This window comes from Girardinichthys multiradiatus, chromosome 1 (assembly GCF_021462225.1).
Source record: "Girardinichthys multiradiatus isolate DD_20200921_A chromosome 1, DD_fGirMul_XY1, whole genome shotgun sequence".
Lineage (NCBI taxonomy): Eukaryota > Metazoa > Chordata > Actinopteri > Cyprinodontiformes > Goodeidae > Girardinichthys > Girardinichthys multiradiatus.
The window spans coordinates 32,021,314-32,038,919 of NC_061794.1; the positions used below are offsets into that span (position 1 = coordinate 32,021,314).

The 17,606-nt window shown below is 39.1% G+C and overlaps 2 protein-coding genes across 14 annotated transcripts in view; one reads left to right on the forward strand and one right to left on the reverse strand.

Annotated features, from left to right (window-relative positions):
- LOC124860210 (membrane-associated guanylate kinase, WW and PDZ domain-containing protein 1-like) overlaps positions 1–8,521 on the reverse strand; it is a 142,594-nt gene extending 134,073 nt beyond the window's left edge. For 10 of the 13 annotated variants that reach the window (XM_047353963.1, XM_047353884.1, XM_047353809.1 and 7 more), the window contains exon 1: positions 7,881–8,496. In XM_047353963.1, the coding sequence (XP_047209919.1) occupies positions 7,881–8,178 (298 nt within the window). In that variant the 5' untranslated portion in view covers positions 8,179–8,496. Of the gene's footprint in view, positions 1–7,880 lie in introns of all 13 variants that reach the window. The other 3 variants (XM_047354123.1, XM_047354199.1, XM_047354354.1) reach the window with 3 other exon arrangements.
- Positions 8,522–8,698: 177 nt separating this feature from the next.
- The window catches only part of ren (renin), a 54,563-nt gene continuing 45,655 nt past the window's right edge, over positions 8,699–17,606 (forward strand). The window contains exon 1 of the mRNA XM_047354576.1: positions 8,699–8,823. Coding sequence (XP_047210532.1) covers positions 8,807–8,823 — 17 coding nt within the window. The 5' untranslated portion in view covers positions 8,699–8,806. The remainder of the gene's footprint in view (positions 8,824–17,606) is intronic.

The following is a 17,606-nucleotide window of genomic DNA, read 5'->3' on the forward strand; positions in this document are numbered from 1 at the left end:
TATAAAACAATATCTGACAGTCTGAAGTCTAAAGTTGTTTCGCTATCTGACTTTGATCAAAATTACAAACTGTTAATAAATGCCTTTGGTGCTTAATAGTTATTCATGGCCAATCCAACCCTTTTGTTGCACAACACATACAACTTGCTTTCACTCCTGAATCTATGAAATAAAGATTGTTAATGAGACTCAAGTCCGAAACAGTGAGTCTAAATCAAGTCTAGAGGCTTTAGAGCTCGATGATAATTCATGTCCTAATTCTTGGTTTTTGCGGCTAAAGTGCAAATTGAGTCCAAGTCTGAAATTTTAGTCGCCATCTCTGTAAAAAGAAGTAAAAACAGACAGATTTTATACACATCAAAGGGCTAGATGTTTCACAAAATGCAAAGCAGTTTTTTTCACATTTAAACCCATGTTAGTGTGTTTTAAATGTGCCGACATGTTAAGATTTTGAAAAAACTATGTGAAGTGCCAGAGTGAATAAAGACCCAAACTGCATAATACTGCTGCTTACACTAAGGATGAAGTGTAGGGTCAGCTATTAGCGACCCCAAGGTAGGTGTGCACTTTGTGTTACCCTAAGCAGGATAAATGCTTACACACTTGAAATCTTGAATTATTAAACTTTACTGCTCAGAATCACTTCACAAACCACTCTCCAAGGAGTAAGCAAGATGATGAGACGAAGAAAATTATGGCATCTGGGAGAAAAAGAAACAGACACAACTCAGAATCAAAAGAATGCAGTGTTTAGCTACATAGGTATAAACCAGGGAAGGCTACCTGCCGCACAACCTTTATACCTCGATAAAATCCACTGAGACAAACGTTTCGAATTAAACTGATTTAATGGCCTTTACAAAGAAGAGAGTCAACATGTTTCATAATACTCCCTCTTCGGACTTTAACCTGACAATTGCACCTCATAATAATCCTCACATGCATTTGGCTTGTGTCAGTACAATGAAAATATTTGATTCAATAGGACAGCAGTCTATTGACAACAAGAAAGAAAGGAAAATATGTCCTGTATTCAAAGTTCACTATTGAAATACATATTTTTTTATTTTGATGTTTTTAAGAAATAAAGGAATGACATGAAGCAAAAATATTGAGAGCAGAGTGGCAAGTGCATGGTATGGTTCACACCATAAGGCAAGTGGGGTATTGTAATTTGGACACTAATTTAGTCATTTTGTTAATGGGTGAGCTACTGAAACAGTAGTAGCTTTCATAAAGGCAGTTATTTAACCACTCTGTGCTGTCACAGCTGAGCGCTACAGTGTGCATTCAATGTCAAGTTCTTAGGGTCATCATAAGGGAAATGTAGGACACAAATTAATGATACACAATTTGAGCTCTCTGGAAACATACATAAAGTGGGATGATTATCTGATTCAGTCAACAGGGCATCGGTGTTCTGGCTGAGACAATAACATGATGTCCAAGATTAAACGGTCCATTGCCTCATTAGTTGGCACTTTAAAACATTGAAGTCGACCAGTATTCCAAACAGTCCCACAGCATAATCACCAGCTAAGATCAGCTTGATATACTTGTGTTAATCTTAAATAGTAAGGTAATTTGCATTACAAACATTAGAAAAATGCTACTAAATTTAGCTGTTTTTCTAATATATATTTTTTGTTGATGTTGATGATGTTGTGGGGCTGTCATGGTTGACACGCCTCTTCAACATTGCGTGGCGGTCAGGGACAGTGCCTCTGGACTGGCAGACTGGGGTGGTGGTCCCCCTTCAAAAGAAGGGTGACCGGAGGGTGTGTTCCGACTACAGGGGGATCACACTCCTCAGCCTCCCTGGTAAGGCCTGATAAGCGGAAGACGACGAGTATGACGAGTACGAGTACAACGAGAATCTCATAGCGGCCCGTTCTTACAACCAAGAGTCCTAATGACAGAAAAGAAAACAGATAATTCACAAATTCATATATCAAACATCAGAAACTACTTGTGCATCATGAAATCTTTGAAGTGAGCAATAAGAGTAATTTAGTGATTTATTTTTCTTAATAAGACATATCCCATATTCAAAGCATTTAGTTTGAGAATAAAAAAGGTAAGGAGTCCTGAACAGAATGCTTCAAGATGAAATCACAAACCAGAGTAACACTGAGGTGGCTACAACAGTCTTTAAATGGCTAGAGTCAACATTATACAGATTTGTTTTTTCTATGTGTATTCTAAAAAGTCTCAAATATCCAACCAATCTGAACACATGGTCAAACGACAAATACATAACACAATGTAAAACCTTAAAGTCAAGACTACAAGTCTGCACTATTCTATCTAGTCTGCATTGATCAATGAGAGGAACACACCTGTGGGGCACCATAACACCAAGCGGCCTACTTGCACACATTCATACCATTTTCACCTACAGCAGTCAGGTGGTGCAGCCCCATGTAACATGATCCACAGCTGTTTGGAATTGGAACAGATAGCGATCACATCAGTCTCACCAACCTGTCATCTGGTCTGGGACAGCTAAACCCTTCCTAGTTGTGCATGGGAGCCTCACAAATTGCCAAGCACAAAGGAGGTCTTGTGAGCCGCTCAGATAGTCAAAGTATAACCCCCTTTAATTTTTTAATTAGAGAAGGGGAATCTGCTGACTCATGCAAGAAACTAATGACAGATGGACAAGGATATCCTTTATGTAACTGCTCAGAGCGTTGCTGCTTTCTTGGTAAACTTTTCAATAGAAAGAAAGAATATTTAGATAACTGTAAGTGGATACAAAAATAAACGTATGCTGCTAGCTTGGTTAAATGACAACCAAAACCCAATTTATGCAAACATGTAAAAGTGTTAGTTCTAAGCTTTGAAACCAGGTGGTGAAACTTCAGTTCTAGAGGTCAATTATTCTCTGTGGACACTGACGTACAAAGGCAAAGATGCTGCACTGACTATAAACAACAGTTATACAACATGGTTAATGATTTCCTATAAACAGGAGGCACTGCTTGCCTTATCAAATATAACAAAGGCACCAGTGAGAAACTCAATTGGAATGTCCACCGAAACCAGCACCAGAAATACAATATTGGTAAAGAGAAAAAGTAACCTTAAGCTTACATTCAAAGCTGTTAGACAGACCTTTTAGCAAATAATTAATCAAACACCCTATAAATAAAGTTCATCATCGATAAAACATAAAGCCTTTGTTGGTTTTCTATTTCTTTTGCTACCTTGTTGTGAACTTTCGATTTAGTCAAGATAAAATCTGCGCTCTGAAAAATAAATTTCCACTCCCAGGCATATGATGCATAAGGTAATTAATCAGAGTAATTTTTAGTATATCCATTTGTGTTTTTCTTAATTTGTTCCCATTAACTTGCACGTTTCAATCAAATTCCAATTCTTTCAAATTATGTTTATTTGTATTCTACATTAAAAAAGTTGGACTGTTATTAATCATGATCACAGATTTGTCAAAATCCTTTTGACCAAACTTGAATAAAAACGTATGAAAAGGTTAATGTCCTTCATTAAGACGTTTTTAAGCCACAAAGATTTCTGCAGAATTGCAGCATCTTTTCCCGCAAAACATTATGAAAATAACTGCTGGACAGACAGAACTGAATGAGAAGGAAATGTTCAAATCGGGGATATAAACAGTTAAAGTTTAAAGTGTCACTAAACGTTTTTGCTTTAACTGTCATGATTGTTTGGTTGACAGACAGATTTTAATGAATTAACCAAAGAAAGACAAACTTACAGAACTGAGAGGACAAGTAACAAGTGGAGTGAACAGAGGCTGAATACTGAGGAGGAGTGATTGCTGAAACGTGGAGCTGCACAATATATCAAAACGCAGTCCTAATCGCAATATCCAGGTCTGCAATATCACTGTTGCAAATTAATGTTTTGGTAGGCTAACATACACTGCCTGGCCAAAAAAAAAGTCGCCACCTGGATTTAACTAAGCAAATAGGTACGAGCCTCCCATTGGATAATTACTGCATGGACGGTTAGGTTTCAGCTGGCAACAAGTTATTTAACACCAAATGATGCAATGAGTTGCTTCTCATTTCTTAAACAACCATGTCAAAAGTCACATCAACGTCGTGGAAAAGATGTCAGTCCATTTCAGAAGGGTCAAATCACTGCCAAGCATATAGAAGAGAAAACATCTAAGGAGATTGCAGAAACTTCCAAAACTGGGTTAAGAACTGTCCAACGCATTATTAAAAACTGGAAGGATAGTGGGGACCCATCGTCTTCGAGGAAGAAATCCTGAAAAATCCTGAATGATCATGATCAGCAAACACTTAATCGTTTGGTGAAATCGAATCGAAGAAAAACAACAGTAGAACTCTGGGTTATGTTTAATAGTGTAAGTAAGAGCATTTCCACACGCACAATGCGAAGGGAACTCATGGTACTGCGATTGAACAGCTGTGTAGCCTTAAGAAAACGACTAATCAGTGAGGCTAACCGGAAAAAAAGGCTTCAATTTGCTAGGGAGCATAAAGATTGGACTCTGGAGCAATGGAAGAAGGTCATATGGTCTGATGAGTCCAGATTTACTCTGTTCCAGAGTGATGGGCGCATCAGGGTAAGAAGAGAGGCAGGTGAAGTGATGCACCCATCATGCCTAGTGCCTACTGTACAAACCTGTGGGGACAGTGCTATGATCTGGGGTTGCTGCAGTTGGTCAAGTCTGTGTTCAACAACAGTATGTGTTCAAAGAATAAGGTCAGCTGATCACCTGAATATACTGAATGACCAGGTTATTCCATCAATAGATTTTTTTCTTCCTTGATGGCACGGGCATATTCCAAGATGACAATGCCAGGATTCATTGGGCTCGAATTGTGAAAGAGTGGTTCAGGGAGCATAAGACATCATTCTCACACATGGATTGGCCACCACAGAGTGCATTGAGAATCTTTAGGATGTGCTGGAGAAGGCTTTGCGTAGCGGTCAGACTCTTTTTTTTTTTTTTGGTGGCGACTTTGTTTTGGCCAGACAGTGTATATTTCAGGTGCTATGCAATAAAACTGCTTGCAAATAATATATTTGCCCAATCGGATGGACTTCCTCCACCCTTTATGCCCACACCTGATATAGGTAAAATCATAACATCCAAGAAGAGTGGTGGGGAAGTATTAAACAATCTAAATTTATATCACACTATTCAACAATAATATTGCAATGTCATATTTTTCTAAAATTGTTCAGCTCCACTCAGACAAGGAAAAGGTGTGTGCTACAGCTATGTGTGGGAAACAAATAGAGGAGCTGAGGGAAATTTGGCCAAATGGATGCAGAATGAGCAGAGAATGGAAGCAAGGGAACAGAGAAAAAGTGGAGCAACAATAGATCAAAATAACTAAATCATAACAATACACAGGAATCCACTTAGCATACAGAACTAACAAAATAACACAAAACAGTGTGACAGGTCATGACATTAACATCCAGAGGGAATTCATTCTGGCTTGAGTGTCACTGGAGTCAGACTCCGGTTCAAACACGCTGAAGCCCTTGCAACTGAAATGCAACTCAAATGCTTCAGAATCTGTCGACATCTTTCAAAAATCTCATGTTTGCTAACAACAAATGATCAGCCTAATCGTTGTCCCTTTTGTGATCTAATTAACCCAGAAACACAAAGCAAATTTAGTGGTCGTTTTCTTCAGAGTGCTTTTTAACAACTGTAAAATGTTTTGTAAAATCATGCAATGGAAACCCACAGTTCCTTACCCATCTGTGTTTTACTAAAAGTGCACTTTTTGCTAGTGAAAGAAACACATGAACCACTAGATAGGCTTTGTTTTTCTCCCCGAGCGTCTAACAGCCAGATGCACATGCATCAGGCTGTAAGCAATGGGTCAAGCTACCTCAATACACTGGCAGGAACTGCACAATAACTACTACTCCCAGTCAGCTGTGCCTTGCTGCAATGGGCAACAGTATACCCTCACATTATGTAGCCCACGTGAGTTGGAAGAAGGGCTGCTGACTCTCACAGTTAACATAAAACAAGCTCTGAACAGGTCATCAAACAAAAGCTATATTTGAAGATGTCTCTAAAACTAATATTTCAAATTGCATGCAACATCAGAAAGTTAGATTTTTTCCAAACGACACAAACTGTTTGAAAACAAGGGCTGTAATGTGTTGTCAGCCACTAAGGCAGAGAAAGTTTCATGAAACCCAGGGTCTGGCTTAAATCACAAATCACCGCAGTAAATTGTTTGGACACAATCATTGCTTTTAATAATGCAGTAAGTGGTCTAATGTGTAACCCTTTAAGTCTGACCCACTGTGGCTTTAGCAATGTTTAGGAAATGATGGCAGGATGACTGTCAGAGCAGCTTCATGTCAAAGCTTATTCACTCCAGGCTGATGTGGAGGGATCAGCTGCAGCAGTAGCACTCCTCTGCTTCACTCACATTATAAACAATTTGTAAATTATAATGCAGTGCTATATGCTTACAATACAACCAAAATACCTTCCCTGTGAATTTCTGAGCTATAATGTGTGAGAGCCTAAGATTTGCAAAAGAGGCACGCAGTTCTATCATCAAGGAGGCCAGGCAGGCCAATAACTGTATGAGGTGCAATTCAATTAGACATAAAACTATACATTGCCCTGTGATGGACTGGCGACCTGTCCAGGGTGTACCCCACCTCCCGCCCATAGACTGCTGGAGATAGGACCAGCTTCTCCACGACCCACTCTGGAAGAAGCGGTACAGAAAATGACTGACTGACTGACTGACTGACTGACTATAAATTGCACAGAAGCAAGAGAATGATTATTTACAAGTAAATTAGTAAATAAACTAAAAGCAACTAAAACAGGTCAGTGTTTGGCTGCAGCTGCAATCCGATTGTATATCAGCATTTACCTTCCCTTCCATCTACTATGTCTGTAGCATTAGCTTCAAGTGACTGTCAATTTAAACTAACTGTATTAGGACTGATAGAGTTTTAGTGACATGTCAGACAATGTCCTCTGAAAAACGTTTTGACAGCAACATTATTGTAGTACAGTCAAACCCGGACTGATTAGCAAGCACTGGTTTTGCAGAAAAAAGTGAGCAGGAAGTGTCTGTGCATGTTGAGTTTTAAAACAAAGTGGTATAGCAGGGGATATACACCATTTTCACATCCCTACTGTTGCATGTGAACAGAGATTGCAATTAAAACATTATTGTGTAGATGCTTTAACAGAAACAGGAAAAAAATCTAATTTTTAAGGATCACTGTTGTGTAAACAAGGCCTAAAAATGTCAAAATGCTCCCAGAATTGTAGTGCCCCAAATTATAGTTTTCCTCACAAGCGGTCACTTGCTCCTTGATGATTTATAGGTATGCCAGGCTCACCACAGAGCGCTTTTAAATTCCTCCATATGGTGCTGGTTTATTAGGTCTCCAAGCTACATTTCTTCACATTTTTTTCCAACTCACTAGATAAATCACCTTTAAAATCTTCTCCTCAAAAACTTTAAGAGTTGCAGACTTTTATTACTGTCATCTTTAGTGGGCATTGTGTTATGCAATGATGCCAAAGATCAGCGTTCCACACATAATGTCATCATAAACCTAAAGCATTATTCCTGGCACAATTTTGTGTTTGGTTTTTTTTATCATATGTTTCTCAATTATGGTCATGAAAACCGTAGAACATCACCAAAAAAGAAAAGTTGTAAAAATGTATAATATAAGTTCTTAAAAAGACTGATGTAAAGACTTATTTTTTCTTTTCTTTTCAAGCAACAGACCTAAAATAAAACTTTTCTATTTGGCGTTTGGTTTTAGTGTGCCACTATTATTGGTGGTCTCCCCTTTAAAACTTTCAGGAGGCGCCCCTGGACACATGTAGGTGATTTTACGTCAGGACTTACCTTGACGAACAGTTTTTAGCCTGACAGGTCCTTTGCAGCAGTTGATCACAGTGTAAATGTCATAAAGGGGTAATCCAGACACTGACAGCGCCTCAACTTCTAGCAGCAGTTCTCCCTCTGACAGTTTCCCGTCCTGATAAACTACAGCATCCTGTCTAATCTGGCCGATATATGCAAACTCTCCATTCTCCGCTCCACCGTGCAGCTCCACGTTCAGCTCTCCACTCGCGTCCCTGATGACCGCGCACTCGTTCACTTTTGTGATCCAGTGGTTCTTCTTCTGAATGACTTTTGACATGGTGGTTAATCTCCAAAGAAAACCCGTAAATTCCGAGAAATTGAGAAAGAATGGGTCGATTCATAGCACTGAGTTTATCTCACGCAAAAAAACTTCATGTCGTTTAATTCCAATTTGGAACATGTTTACTTTAGAGCCTTGGCATGCTGCTTCTCGTTCACGCACACATCCTGTATGGATCAAAACCGAGACTTCGACAGCTGGTGTTTCCGCATCTTTAAGAGCAGCACACGGTCTTATTCCTCGTAATTGGATCTAATCCCTCCCCGAAGATTAATATCCCAGTTCCGCCTCTTTCCTTTAACAAGACAATGTTTAATATCCTTTATAAACTTTTTTTATATGGGAAAAAAGGAAAAGCACTAGGTTATCTCCAAACTGTGAGCCAGCGGCGCCTTTAAGCAGGTAACGCTTCACGTTCCTTCTGTGCCACTGGGATGGAGAAACAGAGGATTTAGGCGCATGCGTCACGCTCTCCACGAGGAAAAGCCCAAGCCAACCCCAAACCTGCCGGTCGCCGGAGCTCCTCCCCGCCCGCTGGCCAGCTCTCGTTTCAAGGCGGATTACTGCGATCCGTGCGTCTAATCCTCAGGGACCCCTGACAGCCTTTTGTCCTTACCCGGAAAACATGAAAACGCGCACACGGTGAGTCTCTTTCTGTGCGCGCAGTGCTGCTGCTTTATGGAGGTTGTTAAAGGTGCAAACTCCAAACCCGCCCATTTAGTCTACCACTGACATAAAGTGGGTCATAAACAATAATTACTTTTCATCCGGGAAAGATTAGATTCAGAGGGCTGTCACACAAAAGTTGGAATTCTAGCTGATAAATGTTTGGGTTTTTAAAATTCTGAAAAATACTTTTATTTTAGACATTATAACCTGAACTGGATACAGTAAGCCTGCTCACAGATTTAGCTGTTGACAAAGACCTACTGGGAAGTGTGAAAGTGCAGATCTTCAACATTAAACATTTAATACATTTGGAATTAAAAAGTACTGTAGGTTCATATTTTGAATTGCTGTTTTAGTTTTAGTTCTCATCAGAATGCACCTAGACATATTACTACTAATAACAACGTTAACTATTCAGTAAACATCTTCCACAAGGTTTAGAAGTGTATTCATAGTTAGATGAGAAAACCAGAATTGCAGCCTCCATTCTAATTCATCCCAAAGGTGTTCAAGAAGGTAGAGGACAGCACAATGAGCAGGCCAGTCACTGTTCTCCACACTAAACTTTATACAGCTGCAGCCACTGAAGTGATTGTAACACAGGAATTCCTTGATTTGGTGGTGGGACTCAATACGTTTGAGAATATAGTATATTATTTTACATGGGGCTTAGTACTAAGGCTTTCTTATCTACAGTTATAAGATTTCAACTTTCCAATTTCTAAATGACAGACAGCGGTAGTACTTGCATAAACAGTGCCCTGATCAAGCCCCTCCTTTTGTGCCTCATAAACATTTTGGCTTTAAGAAATACAATGCAGAATAGTTCTGTTCTGTTCCTAGTAGTCAAGGTGTTATATTTTAAACTTGTTATGATCAACTGTATTCAAGATTCCTAAAAAATAACTCAAATAGAAATATAAAAAGACAATTACTGGAATAAAGAAGCATATATATGACTCATTTGTTTTAAACTACATAAATTATCCTTAAAGACAATAATTTTAGTTAACGTTAATGTGTACAAATCTATAATCCCACTTATAAATAAGGACCTTTTAATGAACATAATAATTCTATCCAAATTGTGTGCAAATTGTAAATTGTGATTGCTTCATTTACATGTTTATATGACTTATGTAAAAACTTTTTTTCACTCAAATCATTTCAAATCATCAAAATACTGTGCATCTGTCAAGACAATCATTTTTTGCTCTTTTGCTCATTTGCTCTGTACTGTCCATTTAATCTAAACCCTTTTTTTAATCAAACAAATAAAAAAGTTTGCTATTCACTGATTAACATTCACATATTTAAGGACTACTATGATTAATTTAGCTGGACCATTTTGCAGCTGACATGTCTGAACTTCACCATAATATTGTCTTATAAATTTAAATGGAAGCAGAAGATGCATAAGAGCCGATCCCTGATGAACAGCCTTGCAGCAGGATTTTGGACCACCTGTAAGCAGGAAATTGAGTTACGGCTTAATCAGGAATAAAGAGAGTTAAAGCAGTTTAGGGTAGTGAAATTAAAGTATGAGTAATTGGTTTTAACAGCTGATAAGATGCAAGGGGTGCCTTTTGCAAAAGTTCCTTTGAAAATAGCTATACTGAACAAGTCAATTTCATATTTTAGTTGTTAGTTAAAAATTACACTTAATGTTTTGGTTTTAGATACATACATTTATATGAGTTTTAACAATCTTATGTTATGAGTATAATTTATAAGCATTTTTCCCTGAAGGCATACAGCCTTGAATTGAAGTTCACATTTAAAGGTCAATTAGATGTGTTTTTCTGACCAGTCCAATTTAATTGTGGACAAAAAAATCTCTTCCCTTTGGCAAGTAATATATACAATTGAATTATCCAGAGCAGTGCAACTAACGGATCTGTGTTGTCTGGACAGAGCCAGGAGGGATCAGGTGAGAAACACATGCCACTGCAAAGGAAAACAGGATCTGTGTGCGTTTCCTGCCAGTTCAGATAAAGTACAGTAACTGGCACTCTACCACTGTGAGAGCAGTGACCTGGATAACAGCACATGAAATAAACCTTTCCATCCCATTTCACTTCAGTGTTTAAAACAGAGAACTTTCAGTGTAATTCCACTCCTTTCACACCTCCTGCTTCTCATACAGAAACAATTTCTCTCAAAGTGACTAAGTTTAATCTTATTTTTTTTAAAGTCAGCTATTTATTAGGTTAATTTTGTCTCTGTATCTATTTTTGGACTTATTTCAAAAAGCACGGCACTTTCTTATTTGTTCTGTGCTGCAAAGTGGGCTTTGTTGCCTGACTCGTTACATGACATTTTCGCTGGGCAAAAGCAATGGCTGCAGGGTGGTAAACGTCACACTAATGTAGGACAATGATGTACTCTGTATCCAAGACAGAAGCCTGCAAACAATTACCTAAAAATTGGCTTTATCTATAAAAGTTAAATATTATATAGAGATCTGTGGTTCATTGATCAAATGTGACTATTTGAACGCCTGATTATTGCAGCTTGGGCCTTTATTTCTTCATATTAACTTGACCCACACAGGATATCTGTAACACTGATGTTGGAACAAGTTTAAAGAAAGAAAAACATAAAAGGAAAATGTAAAACAACCCAAATTCCAGTTTGGGACTTACAACACAAAAATGTTTTACATTCAGAAGAAAATGTTATTCTAATCAAACGTTTGTTTTTAAAATGATACAATTTAAAACATCAAAGCTCTCTGCACATGCACACAGGATGTCTTTTTATTTATCAGATTCTTATTCAAAATTGCCAGAAAACAGCTGATAATTAATTATCAGTCAACAATAAATTTTAATCTGTCCTGACTATAATGAAAATAAGAAACTGTCAAAATTTGCCATCATAAAATGAACATATTAGAAAAAAAACGGATTATTTTTGATTATTTTAATCTTCTCCACCTTCTCTGCGACAAGAAAAAAACAAGAATGTAATGTGGCAGATAATTCAATAAATTCATCTACCTTTTAAGGCATATACGTTTTCCTGTCATCCATTACAGATTTAATTTAAGAGAGGAATGCAGTTACTGAACCTCTTTGCTATAAGTAACACTCCACTGAGTGGTACTTAAAGGCCTCTCTGAAGAGATGATTCATGGATCAACTAAAATAAAACATTGAGTATTGTATGACTAGGGCTGTTTTGTTCTTATGAGCTGCAGTTATTGAGCAGCTAGATCTCAGGAATGCCATCAGTCAACAGTAGAAAAACAAGAGGTTAATATTAACCAGCAAGTCAAACACTTTATTGATTTTTATCATGCATACAGATTTCAGGTATTCCAGAGAAGCAGAACACTTACACAACCAAAGAGGTTTCACTGATCCTCATTATTCTCTTTGTTAATCTGGTGTACTTCTAAATTGTGGAGGATGTTCATGTAAAATCCTAAATGCTATCATATTGTGTCACAGATGTCTCAGTCATGAATTCAAATGCATGGCATGCTTTTCAGATTACATTTGTAAAGAGTTTTGAAAACCTTTCAGCATTAGGAAACTGTCATTCTTTTCCAAGGAACAATACCCACCGATACTTACCTGTCCTCCATCCAGGACCACATTAACCACATCAGGACCCTCGGTATTTCCACAGCGTCTATAACCTCACTGTTACAAGTAAAGTTTATTCAAAATACCAAACTATAACTCACCTACAGTACCCCATCTGAACCTCTTTAACTTTATTCACCTTTTCCTCAAGGCTTCTTACTTGCACCCTGCACAAATCAACTGTTAAACAAGGACATAATACTGTTATTTAAATCTAATAACAAAACGTTTCTTAAATTTAAGGCTCAGTGTGTTTCTGTTTGTTTCACATAAACAACCTCCCCCCTAACATGACACATTAATGCTTTGCAATAACATCAGCTATTCAACGACAGATATAAGGAGACACATTCTAACATAAAAATCTGGCTTGCTGCTCATTTTCTGACTTTATTTTAGTCCATGAGGTAAATGCCAGCAGAGCTGTGAGCTGCGTTTTTGAAGGGGACACAGATTGAAATTTAATCAGATCTTGTAAGGAATGTGGCTGGAAGCACTGAGAGAAGATTTTACTGTATGTTGAAAACACATACCCCCAGTAACAAACAAAATGACTAATTTTGTACTCGTCAGTAGATTGATATGACAAGTTGCTAAGTTGTAATAACAAATTTTAAATAAAACTCTTATTATAACAGCTATTTGTCATAAAACGTTGTTGCCTAGATTTTTAAATGTCTCACAAGCTTTGTTTAAGTTAAAACAGTGACTTCATTTTATAAGTACTCTTATCAGGGAAGCATTTCCAAACTCATTATAAATAATTTTCATTACTTAAATGCACTTAGAAGAGTCAGGAAACAAACAGACAAAAGACATGGAAAGCAGCTAAGTGCAAAGAAATATTTGTCCATTCAAAGTAAATGGCTTTCACCCAGTGATGTGACAAATGCATCTTTACCTGGAGCACTCATGTGTCCAGACTGACTCAAAGACTTTAAGGGCTTATCAGGTGATAGGCAGAGAAGGCAGAGAAGTGGGAGAAATACAATAACAAATTAGCATTACACATGAGAAGCAACTCATGTGCTTAGTTTTAAACCGTTAAAACCACCGATGCTCGATTTTGGGAAAACATGCATTTTCCTCACTTTTCCTATTGTTATATCATCGTGAAATTCCCACAAGTGTCTGTGAGGTTTTTAGCATCTCTTTCAGTAAAATTAAGCGCGGTGAAAGTCCAATAAGTCCAATAAAAAAGTCCAATAAAAAAATAAGCACGCCAAATTAAATATTCAGTTCTTTTAAAGGAAATGTTCTATATTTAATAAATGATGTGTAATCTTTTTTTTTATTTAAAGAAAGTTTACATTACAGTTAACACAAAAAACTAACATTGTTTTATTCATTAAACAAAAGATGTAAACAATAATGTGTATCCTAACTGAGAAAAAAGTTAGGACACCCTTAACTCTAACAAGTGTTGTTATATCCTTTAGCTGAAATATTTTCAGTGAGTTGCTTCTTGAAGCATGAGCTGATATACAGGGGTTGGACAATGAAACTGAAACACGTGGTTTTTGTGACGTTCAGGACGGAGGACCCAGAATTTCAGCCAGAAACAGAATAAAAGTTAAACGATTTATTCAGGAGCAGCGCACAAATACTCAGGACTCCACCAGCCGGGTACCCGGGATCACTTAACAGAGTCCGTGTAGGACGGAGGAATCAGAATAGGCTCCTTTGGGGTGTGGTCCTGGCAGTCTCCAGACCGGGAGGATCGGTGCAGAAAACGCCGCAGCCAGAAGTCGGATTGCCGACAGGGGGAAAGATCCAAGGCTCGGTAGTCAAGGGGGGCAGTAACTGGGTGAAACCAGGGAGGCAGACTCAGGCAGACAAATCCAGGGGTGAGGCAGGAGGCTTTGGTCGAGAGGCAGAAACAAGGTCGTAATCCAGAGGCAAGAGACATCCAATGAGGGTCAGGCAAGGCAGGGAAATCCAAGATGCAAAAAGTGGTCAAAAACGTGGTCAGGCAGGAAGGAATGCTGGACATCTACTAACTGGTAGGTTTTCGAAAATCTGGCACTGTCTACCTGTCTGAGGGCTGAATATAACTGCAGAAAAACAGGTGCATGGCATGATTGATTGCACTCCAGTGCAGCAGCAGACAGGTGAAGCAGATTAGCCGATTACATAAAGACAGAGCAGGCAGACGGGCCGGAATCATAACAGTTTTTGACCACAATAATTTATTAGTATGGTGTAGGGCCTCCTTTTGCGGCCAATACAGCGTCAATTCATCTCGGGAATGACATATACAAGTCCTGCACAGTGGTCAGAGGGATTTTAAGCCATTCTTCTTGCAGGATAGTGGCCAGGTCACTACGTGATACTGGTGGAGGAAAACGTTTCCTGACTCGCTCCTCCAAAACACCCCAAATTGGCTCAATAATATTTAGATCCGGTGACTGTGCAGGCCATGGGAGATGTTCAACTTCACTTTCATGTTCATCAAACCAATCTTTCACCAGTCTTGCTGTGTGTATTGGTGCATTGTCATCCTGATACATGGCACCGCCTTCAGGATACAATGTTTGAACCATTGGATGCACATGGTCCTCAAGAATGGTTCTTGGCAGTGCCCATCTAGCACAAGTATTGGGCCAAGGGAATGGCATGATATGGCAGCCCAAACCATCACTGATCCACCCCCATGCTTCACTCTGGGCATGCAACAGTCTGGGTGGTACGCTTCTTTGGGGCTTCTCCACACCGTAACTCTCCGGGATGTGGGGAAAACAGTAAAGGTGGACTCATCAGAGAACAATACATGTTTCACATTGTCCACAGCCCAAGATTTGCGCTCCTTGCACCATTGAAACCGACATTTGGCATTGGCATGAGTGACCAAAGGTTTGGCTATAGCAGCCCGGCCGTGTACATTGACCCTGTGGAGCTCCCGAAGGACAGTTTTGGTGGAAACAGGAGAGTTGAGGTGCACATTTAATTCTGCCGTGATTTGGGCAGCCGTGGTTTTATGTTTTTTGGATACAATCCGGGTTAGCACCCGAACATCCCTTTCAGACAGCTTCCTCTTGCGTCCACAGTTAATCCTGTTGGATGTGGTTCATCCTTCTTGGTGGTATGCTGACATTACCCTGGATACCGTGGCTCTTGATACATCACAAAGACTTGCTGTCTTGGTCACAGATGCGCCAGCAAGACGTGCACCAACAATTTGTCCTCTTTTGAACTCTGGTATGTCACCCATAATGTTGTGTGCATTTCAATATTTTGAGCACAACTGTGCTCTTACCCTGCTAATTGAACCTTCACACTCTGCTCTTACTGGTGCAATGTGCAATCAATGAAGACTGGCTACCAGGCTGGTCCAATTTAGCCATGAAACCTCCCACACTAAAATTACAGGTGTTTCAGTTTCATTGTCCAACCCCTGTAGGTCTGAGCAAAGCTTGTTCTACTCCTCACTCTTTAGCTGTGTGTGTTTGAGGTTTGAATGCAAACATCATGTTTCATCATTTTATCATGTTCTTAATGCTTGAATAGAAACAGCAAAACACCACAGAGAAATTCATTGGAAGGCTTCATCAACAGTCTGCTTGCTCAGTGTCAAAAATTAATCTCACCAGCAAGGAACACACTAGTATGGACCAGCAAGAATCCCGATGCGAGTTTTCAGAGTAGAGAACAGGTTAACAGGGCAGAGAGTATTGGAAGGCATACAGCAATTATTCTAAACAGATAATTAATGCCTGGATGGGTGCATTGAAGACACAGAGTCTCAGTGCATTGAGTCGCATTTGTTTGCTTTTTGTGAATATTGAAAAGTATTCACCAGTAAACAGAGGCAACAGATGAAAAACAAAATAATGTCATGTGACGCTGGATGTTTACTGGACCAGTGTGCAGGCAAGAGTATGGGAGCCACAGGGTGAGTAGAAAAGTTTTTAACAATAATTAAACTAGTGACTTATATACAAATTCAGACATGAAAACACAGGCAGGAATTCAGGCAGGAATAGATAGTAACAGCAGGAACCGGTGGAAAACACTGAAACTGGAGAGTATAAATACTGAGGTAGGGTGGAGAATGGACCAATAAATACCAGGAGCTAAGGGAATCAGGAATAGCTGATGAGAGAGCGTACGACAACTGCAGGATCGAGACTAAATAACATAGGTGAGCAAGGGATCCCGGGGAAAAACAATACATTTAAGGGAACAGAAATAACCAACAATGAAACTAACTAAAGAACATAAACAGGGAAGAACCAGGTCTACAAGGAAATACAATCTAACACAGGAACCCAAGAAAGTAATAGAAACACAAAAATGAATGACGAGCTCTTTTCTCTTGCTCTCGATGGAAGACACGCGTTTTCTCTCCCTCCCTGCTGATCCCTGCTTCTGCTTTTTGTCTGTATTTTTCTCAGAGCCTCGCTTTGCATATCCTCCAAACTTGTAAATTATGGATTTGGTCAGCTGGACTCTCAACGTAATTGATCAAATATTTTTTTCGACGGGAAGACAGGGTAAAGGAGACCCTCTTGTCCAGACAGGACGTTCTTCACTGCATACACAATGGATTCTTGGCAGCAGTGGAAGATTGTGTGTCTGACTACGTTGTCGGTCGAGGACATAGAAAATGTGTACATACAGTGCCTTGTGAAAGTATTCTGCCCCCTTGAACTGGTCAACCTCTTGCCACATTTCAGGCTTCAAACATAAAGATATGAAATTCTAATGTTTTGTGAAGAATCAACAACAAGTGGGACACAATCATGAAGTGGAATGAAATTTATTGGATGTATCAAACTTTTTTAACAAATAAAAAACTGAAAAGTGGGGCGTGCAATATTATTCGGCCCCCTTGCGTTAATACTTTGTAGCGCCACCCTTTGCTGCAATTACAGCTGCAAGTCGCTTGGGGTATGTCTCTATCAGTTTTGCACATCGAGAGACTGAAACGCTTGCCCATTCATCCTTGCAAAACAGTTCAAGCTCAGTGAGGTTGGATGGAAAGCGTTCACGAACAGCAGTCTTCAGCTCTTTCCACAGATTCTCGATTGGATTCAGGTCTGGACTTTGACTTGGCCATTCCAACACCTGGATACGTTTACTTGTGAACCATTCCATTGTAGATTTGGCTTTATGTTTTGGATCATTGTCTCGTTGGAAGATAAATCTCCATCCCAGTCTCAG